Raw genomic sequence first — 13,021 nt, 5'->3', positions numbered from 1 at the left:
AGACTCAACATGTTCCCTCTAGGGTGATAGGAAGGAATAACGAGCCCAGAGAACCATGGATGACCAGGGATATTCAGGATACGATGAGAAGGAAAAGAGAGGCTTTTAGCAAGTACAAGGGAAGCAAATCAGCAGAGGCATTAGTGGAGGACAGAAAGTGCAGGGTGGAGCTTAAGAAAGCAATTAGGAGAGCAAAGGGGGGGTATGAGAAAGCTCTGGCTGGTAAAAGTAGGGTAAATCCGAAGATATTCTGTAAGTATATCAATGGGAAGAGGATAACCAGAGAAAGAGTAGGGCCCATAAGGGACCAAGGGGGCAATCTATGGGTGGAGCCAGATAACATCGCTAGAGTGTTGAATGAATACTTCACATCCGTCTTCACCCAAGAGAATGAGGATGAAGGTATCGATCTCAGGAAGAGAGACTGCGAGGTTCTGGAGCAAATTGATACAGGGAGTGACAAGGTATTGGAGGTGTTGGCAGGTTTAAAAGTGGACAAATCTCTAGGTCCGGATGATTTGTGTCCCAGACTGCTGAGGGAGGCAAGGGAGGAGATCGCAGGGGCTCGGACCCAAATTTTTAATTCCTCTCTGGCCACAGGGGAGATGCCAGAGGACTGGAGAACAGCTAATGTGGTTCCGCCATTTAAGAAGGGTTGTAGAGATAAGCCAGGGAACTACAGGCCAGTGAGTCTCACGTTAGTGGTAGGGAAACTATTGGAGAAATTTCTGAAGGAGAGAATCTATCTCCACTTGAAACGGCAAGGTTTGATCAGGGATAGTCAGCATAGCTTTGTCAGAGGGAGGTCATGCCTAACAAATTTGATTGAATTTTTTGAGGAGGTGACCAGTTGTGTAGATGAGTGTAGTGCAGTTGATGTAGTTTATATGGATTTCAGCAAAGCCTTTGACAAGGTCCCATATGAAAGACTAATAAAGAAGGTAAATGCACATGGGATACAAGATAATTTGATCAGGTGGATTCAAAATTGGCTTAGCTGTAGGAGACAGAGGGCGATGACAGAAGGATGCTTTAGTGACTGGAAGCCAGTGTCCAGTTATTTACCACAAGGATCTGTGCTGGGTCTCCTATTATTCATCATTTATATAAACGACATAGATGACTATGTAGGGGGTTGTATTAGTAAGTTTGCAGATGACACAAAGATTGGCCGGGTGGTTAACAGTGAGGTTGAGTGTCTTGGGCTACAGGAAGATATAGACAGGATGGTCAAATGGGCAGATAAGCGGCAGATGGAATTTAACCCTGAAAAGTGTGAGGTGATACACTTTGGAAGGAGTAATTTGACAAGGAAGTATTCAATGAGCGGCATGGCACTAGAAAGTTCTGAGAAACAAAGTGACCTTAATGTGTGTGTCCATAGATCTCTGAAGGTGGAGCGGCATGTTAGTGGGGTGTGTTAGTGGGGTGGTGAAAAAGGCATATGGGATACTTGCCTTTACCAATCGAGGCATAGATTACAAAAGTAGGGAGATCATGTTGGAGTTGTATAGAACCTTGGTGAGACCACAGCTGGAGTACTGTATGCAGTTCTGGTTGCCACATTATAGGGAGGATGTGATTGCACTGGAGGGGGTGCAGAGGATATTCACCAGGATGTTGCCTGGGATGAAACATTTAAGTTATGAAGAGAGGTTGGATAGACTTGGGTTGTTTTCGTTGGAGCAGAGAAGACTGAGGGGCGACCTGATCGAGATGTACAAGATGATGAGGGGTATGGACAGGGTGGATAGGGAGCAGCTGTTCCCCTTAGTTGAAGAGTCAGTCACGAGGGGACATATGTTCAAGGTGAGAGGCAGGAGGTTTAGGGGAGATGTGAGGAAAAACTTTTTTTACCCAGAGGGTGGTGACGGTCTGGAATGCGCTGCCTGGGAAGGTGGAGGAGGCGGGTTGCCTCTCATCCTTTAAGAAGTACCTGGATGAGCACTTGGCACGTCATAACATTCAAGGTTATGGGCCAAATGTTGGTAAATGGGATTAGGTAGGTAGGTCAGGTGTTTCTCACATGTCCGTGCAGACTCGATGGGCCGAAGGGCCTCTTCTGCACTGAGAGATTCTGTGATTCTGTGAATAGAGAGCTTTACCCCCCCAATTCCCATTGACTCCAGTTTTGCCCACTGGCAGACCCAGCAGAGGTGGCGACCCAGTGGTATACAGTCAGGAGGGAGTTGCCCTGGGAGTCCTCAACATCGGCTCCGGACCTTATGAAGTCTCATGGCATCAGGTCAAACATGGACAAGGAAACGTCCTGCTGATTACCATGTACCGCCCTCCCTTAGCTCCTCCACGTTGAACACTCCTTGAGGAAGCACTGAGGGTGCAGAATGTACTCTGGGTGTGGGGCTTCAATGGCCATCACCAAGAGTGGCTCAATAGCAACATTACTGACCGAGCTCTGAAGGACATAGCTGCTAGACTGGATCTGTGGCAGGCGGTCAGGGAACCAAAAAGAGGGAAAAACCTCATTCTCACCAACCTGCCTGCTGCAGATGCATCTGTCCATGACAGTATCAGGAGGAGTGACCACCGCACAGTTGTTGAGGAGACTAAGTCCCGCCTTCACATTGAGGATACCCTCCATCGTGTTTTGTGGCACTACCACCATGCTAAATGGGATAAATTTCGAACAGATCTAGCAACTCAAGACTGGGCATCCATGAGGCACTGTGGGCCATCAGCAGCAGCGGAATTGTACTCGAACACAATCTGTAACCTCATGGACCAGCATTTCCCCCACTCTACCATTACCATCAGGCCAGGGGATCAACCCTGGTTCAATGAAGAGTGCAGGAGGGCATGCCAGGAGCAGCACCAAGCATACTTAAAAATGAGGTGTCAACCTGGTGAGGATATAACACAGGACTACTTGCGCGCCAAACAGCATAAGCAGCAAGTGATAGACAGAGCTAAGCGATCCCACAACCAGATCTAAGCTCTGCAGTCCAGTCACATCCAGTTGTAAATAGTACATGATCATTCAGCATTTTAGAATTCTTCAGGTCAAGGCAGCAAAGGTGGACACAGGCACAGAGCTTTGTTTTGCTGCAGGTGTATTTGGATTGGGTCAAATCCAAAGTTTCCGTAAAGCTGGAAATGAATGGCCATGTGCTCACACTGACAAATGCATCCCTCCTTCTACAAGCTGCATTGTTGAATTTGAGGGGACTTATTATTCACGCCTCCAGAGGGCTTCAGATTTCTTGGTAGTTTCCCATTTCTAGGTGGAAACTGCATATTACATTGTCTAACTAGAATTTTGTTCCATTGATTCTATTATGGTGGGAAGGACATGGTTTTACTATGAGGCGGGAACATAACTTTTTGCCACTTGTAAACACTAGTCTGCGAATCGCAGAGGGGTTCCACCATACCCCTGAGAGATAGGAAAGTGGGTCTAAAGTGGAAGTGGGTCTACACTGGTACAGGCCTTTGTAGTTTCCTAGGTCACTTTTCAGAATAATTGGATTTGAATACTGAACTAGGTGCTTGTAAGAATACACCAAGATCATATTCCCTCCAGAATTAATCTGACAGAGAGAGGGGGAGAATTGATTACACTTGTGTTTTGAATTGAACCCCACATATTTTACTGTAATGTACTGATGATTGCTCCAGGTTCACCATGATAGGTGACCTAGACTAGACACCCTTTCCGCTGGTTCTAGTTTTGTGTACGAGTACAATGTCCAAGGCAAAGGTATGATTAGGGTTGTTAACTATTAGCTGTCGACAGGGGTCACACTAAAGTGGAAAGGAGTGTCTGATTTAGGAATACCTTGACATATCCCAATGAGAAAGGTTAAATTTTTCCATTAACTTCTAAGGGGAATAGGAACATAAGATTTAGGAGCAGGAGTAGGCCATTCAGCCCTTCGAGCCAGCTCCACCATTCAATAAGATCATGGCTGATCTGGTTGTGTCTCAACTCAGATCTTATCCTCCTGAAGGAACTAGCTAAGCCTAGTGACACCCCCACTACATCAGGCTCTGAACCCACTTGTGACTGGCTCATCTAAGAGCTCTTCACTGCCAGACTGGAAAAAGAACCGGCAAGACCCCTATGTAAGTTTTTTTCGATCATTTATGTAATAATGGGGTGATTTTTTTTTGTTCCTTCAGGCTTCCAGACTAAGTCTGTAAGGAGAAGGTCAAATTGGGAGTTAAGATAGGAAGTTTCAGCTTTCCACAATCAGCCACAAAGTTTTATTCCAGCCATTACAGTATATCTGAGAGGCACCACCCTGTTCGAAGAGTTTAAAGTTTAGAAGTCAGAGTCCTCCCTTGAGCTTGGGAGGTTATAGCTATCCTTTTAAAAATAAAAGGAATTGGAAACAGAAAGGCCCAATACCTTTTCAATCCTGGATCATGAGTTTGAATTTAGGCCACACTTTTGGGGAGAAAGTCTTCTCTCTCATAGGTCATACTGAAACAAATCTGGAACTGTCTTTCACTGTTCTTTGTGGGCATGAGCTCATTTTGCAAAACCACCAACCATTTTACCCAGAGGGTGGTGACGGTCTGGAATGCACTGCCTAGGAGGGTGGTGGAGGCGGGTTGCCTCACTTCCTTTAAAAAGTACCTGGATGAGCACTTGGCACGTCATAACATTCAAGGCTATGGGCCAAGTGCTGGTAAATGGGATTAGGTAGGTAGGTCAGGTGTTTCTCATGTGTCGGTGCAGACTCGATGGGCCGAGGGGCCTCTTCTGCACTGTGATTCTGTGATTTGTCACAAATTATCAAATCTCACTCAGGGGAATGCTGAGAAAAATGGGAAAAAAATCACACCAAAGCTACACTTGAGGGTCACAACGCAGACCAAACTTCACTCTACAACTGGCCATGATATCCCTCACCAGAGACTTCCTATTGCTAATATTGGGCACACAAAAACGAAAAACCAGCGGCAAGTTCTGATATCCTGCAGCTTGGTGACGAAGTAAAAAAGAATTTATATGCAATTGGTATGTGTATAGGGGAATGGCTTTTAATTTCTGCTCCTTTTCTCAAGGCCAAAGTAAATGCACAATATGTGGCGAGTGAAAGCGGGGGTGGGGGAGAAGAGGGAGGTTTTCATACCTAAATTTTAAATCAGGAGCATTCAATATAGTTTTAATTTTTTCCTAAATAATAAGCATTACTCCTTCACGACATTTTTCATACAATTTCAACCTTAATGGTAAAATTTGAAGACAGCCACATGGTAAGGGCGCCATGGCCACCCTCCAGAGTGACAGATTAGCAATATGCAGTGAATTAAACATAGATATTGTCAGCAGGCTGTGTAACCTATTAAAATTCAGATTACACTGGCATCAACTGAACAGCTGGAAAACAAAAGCCATCTTATTTGTCTTCCACAAGGAACGCTGTAGCCTTGCTTTGGTTCTAATTCCCTCCCAAGCCACACTATGAAGCTGGACTAGACACTATATGCAACATTGGTATTCCACCCTTAGCTAGCTTTGAAACTCCAGCACAAAAACAGCCTGCTTTCCTTAATCTTTGCAAAATTATCTATCTTCTTATTTCTGCTGCTGAAGATGTTGTACATCTTTTGTACCTCAAGCTTTGAATTCTCCAACATCCTGCTTGGCAGCCTGCCAAATCCTTGCCAATACAGGCTCAAATTTATCCAAAGCTCTTCCATCCACACAACATCCCGCACTAAGTTCCGCTAACCATTGTCTTTGCCCTCACCACTTCACTTAATTCATTTTATTAGGGAACAGAAAGTAAAACTCCTTGTCTTTATTTACAAATCCCTCCACTGCCTCGCTCCACCTTGTCTCTATAACCTCAGGTGCCCTATAGTCCTCTCACTCACGGCCCCTGCGCAATCTCCTCTCACCATTCCTCACTTATGGCAGAGTTTTCAGCCACACTTTGTCCCATCCTCTAGAATTCCCTCTCCTTAACTCTTCACCTTGTTATATTTCTCATTTAAAAGCTGCTAACAAAAGGGAATATGGTGCTGTTCATCCAACAGTCACCTGCCTGAAACACTATGTAGGAGAGATGATAAATGCCCTTTTCCATCAGCTTGCAAGATTAAAAGGCTTTTACACCCAAAACTCTGGAATTAAACTATTAACTCATGAGGAGATTGACATCTCTGTTGTAACTGGCTTTAAAGGAACAACAAATGTCCTGTGCACTTACAGAAAATGTCCACATGTTGACTTCATGGCTCAATTTAAATACTGGAGTCATGACTAACTGTTACTAATAGCCTGAAATGAACCCAACAGGGAGTTTTGAACATACTCAGCCTGAAACTGGAAGCTTACAAAAAGATAGCAACTAAGAATTCAGAGGCATTCATACGATCTGGCTTTGTAAGTGATAACATGTTACTTCACATAAAACCCCTACATAGATTTCATGTTGTTCATTACAGCCCATTTGATGATTTTGCTTCCTGAAATGAACTGAATTTTCTACCAACCTTTCACACCACAAAGAGAAACATGAATACACTACTTAGCTCTGTCACATTTACGTCGAGCTTTTTCATTTCACGTCATCTCAGTGGGTGCCACCCAGTTCATGGAAATGTCACTTACACTGCACAGTAGCTCCAAGAATCTGGACACAAATAAACTAACGTGCACCACCATCATGTTCCCTCAGCTATTAGAACTTAGAAAGAGAAATAAAAGGTGTAGTTTGGCAGAAAGGAGGGTTTTGTTTTTCCATTCGCTAGCTAGGCTAGCATCTATTGCCCACCCCAAATTGCCCCTGTTCAGAGGGCATTTAAGAGTCAACCAAGAATCTGGAGTCACATGTAGGGACAGCAGATTTCCTTCCCTAAAGTGAACCAGATGGGTTTTCATTTTTACGACAATCGGCAATGGTTTCATGGTGATCAGACTTATATTTCCAGGATTTTTATTGATATCTGCCATGGTGGAATTTGAACCTGGATTCCCAGAGCATTACACATGAAATACTAGTCCAGTGACAACACCACTACGCCACCACCTCCCCGACACTGTGCTGGCATGCTGGGTGAGAAACCACTGACCAGGGGCAATCAATGGAGACAACAAATTGGAGAGCCCCAAAATAGGAGAAGGGAAAAGAAAGAAGGAAGGAGAGACACAGGCACAACAGAGACTTGCGCTAGATGTAGATCCCGATCAGTTTTGAAACAAAACATACTTTGATGCCAAAACAGAACCCATGTAAGAGCCTGATGGAGGAGGAGGAAATTAATTCACATACCACACAAAGACAGATCTTTTCAGGCCAGTGTGAAACATACCACATTGATGTAGGAGTACATGGACCCAGTCTTATCCAACCTACCCACACTGATCTAATCAACCAAAAACAAATGACATTTAAAGCTGGAATCGATCACAAAGGAGACTATCAACAACATAGATTTTGTGTTGACAAGCGGACATCAACCTGAAACATTAATTCTGTTTCTCTCCACAGATGCTGCCTGATCTGCTGAGTATTTCCAGTATTTTCTGTTTTATTTCAGATTTCTTGCGTCTTATGTTGTGTTCTAGTAGGTTTCCAACTGTATCATTATCATTTATTATGCAACAATCATAGAATCATAAGCATAGGAGCATACAAACATACAAATTAGGAGCAGGAATAGGCCACTTGGCCCTAGCCTGCTCTGCCATTCAATAAGATTGTGGCTAATCTGATTGTAACCTCAACTCCACATTCCAGCCTGGAGGAGACCATTCTGCCCATATGCCTGTGCTAACTCTTTGGTAGAGCTAGTAAATTAATCCCAGACCCCTGTCGTTTTCCCAGGGCGCCATAAAAACGTTCCTCTTCAACTATATATCCTATTCCCTTTAGAAAGTTACTGTTGAACCTGCTGCCTTTCAAGGATTCCAGATCATAACCGTGTGTGAAAAAAATCACCTCCCTTCTGTTTTATTTTGCCAATTATTTTGTCGGTCAGGGTCTGGTTTCAATCTAAGTAATCCCCATCTGTCTGTTTTATACTTGTGCATGTGTTGATGTCACATTTGACCACCTATTTTCGCCTTCGTATCACCTGTCTCAGCTCATCTCCTGCTGGAACCTTCGTTCCGGCCTTCATTACCTTTAGATTCGACAATGCCAACCTGTACCTGGGGGCCCCGTACATTCTACCCTCTGTAGACGTGAGGTCTTCCAGAATTTTGCTGCCATGTCTTAACTCACAGCAAGTCCCACTTCCCCCATCGCCCTGTGCTTACTGATCTACATTGGCTCCCGGTCAAACAACGTTCTGACTTTAAGCCGTCCAAGACCTCACCCATCCCCATTTCTGCAATCTCCCCATCCGCACAACCCTCCAAGACATCCGAACGCCTCTAATTCTAGCGTCTTGTATACTCCCAATTTTAATCGCTCCACCATTGGTGACCGTGCCTTCGGGTGCCTCAGTCCTAACCTCTGGGATACCCTCCTTACACCTCTCTGCCTTGCTTTCCTCCTTTAAGATGCACCTTCAGCCCTACCAATTCAACCAGCCTTTGAATCGTCTGACTTAATGCCTCCTTGCGTGGCTGGATGTCATACCTTGATTTATAATGCTCCTTGGGAAATGGAAGGCGCTACAGGAATGTAAGCTGTGTTTTTTTTTTATAATGTAACCGTGTTCGCATGGGGCGGACTGCGGTCTTTTTTTTTTGTTTTTGTTTGTTTGTTTGTTTTGCAGCTCAGTTCAGTGGCACATCTTACCGTGATCTGGCGGAGCAGCTGGGGAGCCCCGGGCGACCGGCCCCTCTCCCTGGGGAAGCGGAGCGGCTTGAGGCGGCTCTGCTTGGCCAGGACCAGGAGGCTGCCCAGCAGGAGGCTGCTCAGGCAGAGGGCCGAGTAGAAGAGGAGCCGGCAGAAAAGCCAGGCCAGGAGGGAGGGAGTCTCGTCCTCGGACTGGAAGCAAGAGGCGGCGAAGAGGCAGAGTCCGGCCAGGAGCAAGTAGTAACCGCGGCTGCCATCAGGACACATAGTGACCATCGCATCTCCCAGCTCGACCCTCTCCTCCTGTTAAACACGCTCACGTCCATAACACTCGCAAACATGTAGAAGGCACTTTCTGAAAGGCTCGGGAACCGAATCCGCGACACCTGGAGGGAAATAAAATTAAAATTACAATGGACAACCCACAAACAACAACAACAAAACGACATAAACAAGTAGAAAGGCGGCCAACCCGCTCTCATTTGCCGTTGCAGATCCTACATTTTCCTGAGTGTCTTGTTCACATTGGGTCGTTTTGCGATGAAATTCACAAATTTATCATCTCTCTTTCTCTCTCTCTGTATATTTTGTGGACGTTGCCAGTGGATGAAAAACCTGTCTTGTCGCCTTTGCTTGTCAAATCATTCCTGAGGGGAATTTTTTTTTTTTCTTTCTCTCTTTCAAATATTCTCCTCGTGGGTGTTCAAACCTCCAGGGCTGCACCTTGATTAATTTATTTTTTTTTTTTGAAAAAAAAAATTTCCCTCAAAATATCTTGTTGGCCGGAGGGAAGAGTCTAAGAGAGAAAGTCTGAGGGTTTTTCCTCCACATCCATCCCCTTGCAGCCAGTGCGTGTGTCGCTCTCTCTCGAGCGCTGATGATGTGCCCGTCACATTCAGTCCGCCTGTTTCCTGCCCCAATCTCAGCACAATCCGGAAAGGAAGCCACCTCTTAAAAGGGGCAAGCTCCCAAAATTCACTGGGCCCCACCAGACCCCCCCCCCCCCCTCCCCCTCACAGGCTTCCACATTCCAGCCTCCCTAACAGCCTTGCAGAAGGGGACCTGATTAAACAACAACAGCAACAAAAAAAAAGAGTTCACTCTATTGGGGTGGGGGGGAAAGGGTGAGGGTGGTGGGTCCCACAAGTTGGAAATCAAGTCTGAGGTGATGAGCACCTACTGAGTCCCAAGCTCCCAAGCAACGGTTAAGGTTGTAATGGCGCAATAAAGGCAAAGCTTAACCCAGAAGGAAAAAACCCAATAAAACTTGGGAAGTGACTGGTAGCGGTCCAAACTGCAGTTCCATTTTTAGGTATACAAGACCTGTTTGGACCATTGCCAGTCACTTCCCAAGATTTACTGGTTTTTCCAAATGTTAGACTAAGGTTATAAATTCATAGGCTTAATTTTGTTCTGGCTCACATGAGTCGATTACCAGCAGACCAAATACAATTACAAGCCATCCACCTGAGGGAGCATTATACAGTGCAAAAATAGGCATCTAGTCAAACTGAAAATATGTGCCTAAATGGTGATTAGGTTCTCATCATTGATAAGGAACATTTAGTGGAAATTTATTGGGTGGTGGGGAGCTGCAGCTGTCATTAATTTTCATGGCCCCTCCCCTGGTGCTTTTTATTTAAACTGTGTGTTATGCCTTTAAATTCTTCTTGTGTACCAGAAAGTTGCTTCAGGGATAAGAACAGGAATATGCAACTAAGTGCTGACAAGATCTATGAGATTGAGAAAATACTTAAAAGCTTTGGCTAAGGTCCATAAACAGATTGCATTAAAGCAATGTCATGGTAGCATTAACAATTTAATTGAACATAATGTAATGCTCAGACCAGTATTCAAAATATACTTCTAGGAACTATTTATGTTATTTCCTGATGATTATGGGTGTTTAAGAGACATGAGTAAATAAAAAGAGTAAAAAAAAGTTATGTAACTCAGATGATTCAAACCATGAGATAAAAACAAAAAGCTAAAAGCTACTGCGGATGCTGGAAATCCAAAACAAAAACAGAATTACCTGGAAAAACTCAGCAGGTCTGGCAGCATCGGCGGAGAACCATACCTGATTGAGGAGCGGACCTAGTGGATTTTTGTTTAATTCTTTCATGGGATTTTGTTCTCACTGGCTAGGCCAGCATTTTTATTGCCCATCCTTAAATGCCCTTGATAAGGTGGTGGTGAGCCACCTTCATGAACCGCTGCAGTCCACGTGGTGTAGGTACACCCACAGTGCTGTTAGGGAGGGAGTTGCAGGATTTTGACCCAGTGACAGTGAAGGAATGGTGATATATTTCCTAGTCAGGATGGTGTATGGCCTGGAGGGAAACTTTATGGGAGGTAAGTTTTACTTGATAAGTTCACTGGAGTTTGAGGTGCTGAGACTTTGTTTACAATGGAAATTCCATGAATGTGTAAATTAATTTTACCAATCTTTATTCATTTACAAATTTGAACAGTAGAAAATTTTATTTTGCAAATTACCATAGAATCATCCAATCTTACAACACAGAAGGAGGCCATTAAGCCAGTCTTGTCTGTGCTGACTATTTGAAACAACTGTCCAGTTTAATCCCATACAGCAGCTTTTTCAATATAACCTTGCCAGAATTAGTCTTCTTGAATTACATGTTCAATTCCCCTTTGAAAACTCCTCTAAAATCTTATTTCAACCCTTTCAAGAAGTGAAGACAAATGCAAAGTAGCCCTTTAGTTGCCCTTTGCCCCCACAAGAAAAGTTCCTTTATCATGCAGAGAAGTCTAGCTTAGGATGCCCCATCTTTTTTCATGTGTCAACCATGAGTCAGTTGGTAATTCTCTTGCATCTGGGTTTGGGAGCCACTCCAGAGACTTGAATGCAAAAACCTAGGCTAACAGTCCAATGCAGTACTGAGAGAGTGCTGCGTTGTTGGAGGTGGCCTCTTTCAGATGAGAAGTTAAACACATTTCCCAATTGCTCTCTTAAAGCAGATGTAAAAGATCCCATGACACTTTTTCAAAGAAGGCCAGGGGAGTTATCCCTGGTGTCCTGGCCAATAATTATCCCACAATCAACATCACAAAAAACCTAATTATTATTGCATTGCTGTTTGTGGGAGCTGGCTATGCACAAATTAGCTGCTGCGTTTACTACATAACAACAGTGACTACACTTCAAAAGTATTTCAGTAGCTGTAAAGTGCTTTGGGACATCCAGAGGTCATGAAAGGTGCGAGATAAATGTAAGTCTTTTTATTAAGGGATGACATATGATCGAGGAAAACAGCCATGCATTTTGAAAAATACCATACCCAAAGCAGTTAATTATGGGTTATGGCATTTAGAATTCCCCAACAACTTTCAAAATATAGTTGATATCACAAAAATTATCCAAATTACAAATTAAAATATTTATATAAGCCAAGCTAGAAAAACATGCAGAATCACAAAACATTTGCCTAATTCTTTGAAGATTTGTCAAAGAAACTCTAACATTTCACCTTTGTTATGTTTCATTATTAAACAGAAGGTCAATCTGGAAAATTCCAAAAGAAAATAAAACAAATAAGTTTTATTTTCCTTTATGTATCTCAACAGTTGGAAAGCTGCTTTAATGAAATATCTATAAACAATGTTTAGTCTCATAAAAGATGTTATGCTGCATCAGCACCCTGTTTACACGGTGGTTTGAATCAAACTGTGTGGTTCTATTAAACTGCCACCACATCTTTTTCTGGACATTTTCAAAAGCCCTACTGTACACAGCATAGCATTTTCTAAATGAACTAACAACAGCTAGTGGCAGAAATAATATTGTTAGCTATCGTAGCTAAAAGGAAAAATGTAAAAAGGGATGGGGGTAACGCATAGAAATGGAACCAAGTGATTAGTGGTGGAGAGAGTGAATATTTAAGGTGGATGGGGTGCCAATCAAGAGGGTTGCTCTGTCCTCAATGGTGTCAAGCTTCTTCAGTGTTGTTATTCTTCTTCAGTGAGTTGCTCAATCGGAGAGTCAGTGTGGACATGATGGGCCAAATGGCCTCCTTCTACATGGTAACAATTGTGTGATTCTGTTGTTGGAGCTGCACTCACCCAGGCAAGTGGAAAGTATTCCATCACACTCCTGACTTGCCTTGTAGATGGTGGACAGCCTCTGATCTACTCTTGTAGCCACAGTATTCATATGGTTGGTCCGGTTAAGTTTCTGGTTTCACCTGACAGCCATATGTGCTGGATCTCAGCAAGAATCGTCAGATAGCAATCAGGAGCAGGCACCTTGCCTCATTTTGCCACTCCCTAGGCTG

The 13,021-nt window shown here is 43.8% G+C and overlaps 1 protein-coding gene across 1 annotated transcript in view; it reads right to left on the bottom strand.

The window, feature by feature from the left end:
• snx25 (sorting nexin 25) overlaps positions 1 to 9,636 on the bottom strand; it is a 253,050-nt gene extending 243,414 nt beyond the window's left edge. The window contains exons 1-2 of the mRNA XM_078562219.1: positions 9,196 to 9,636; positions 8,724 to 9,109 (exon numbers count right to left, since the gene is read on the bottom strand). Coding sequence (XP_078418345.1) covers positions 8,724 to 8,999 — 276 coding nt within the window. The 5' untranslated portion in view covers positions 9,000 to 9,109; positions 9,196 to 9,636. The remainder of the gene's footprint in view (positions 1 to 8,723; positions 9,110 to 9,195) is intronic.
• Between the last annotated feature and the right edge of the window lie 3,385 nt (positions 9,637 to 13,021).

The sequence above is a fragment of the Cetorhinus maximus genome, chromosome 2 (genome assembly GCF_964194155.1).
Source record: "Cetorhinus maximus chromosome 2, sCetMax3.hap1.1, whole genome shotgun sequence".
Lineage (NCBI taxonomy): Eukaryota > Metazoa > Chordata > Chondrichthyes > Lamniformes > Cetorhinidae > Cetorhinus > Cetorhinus maximus.
The sequence above is the reverse complement of the archived record's forward strand: the minus strand, read 5'-3'. Positions and strand labels throughout refer to the sequence as shown.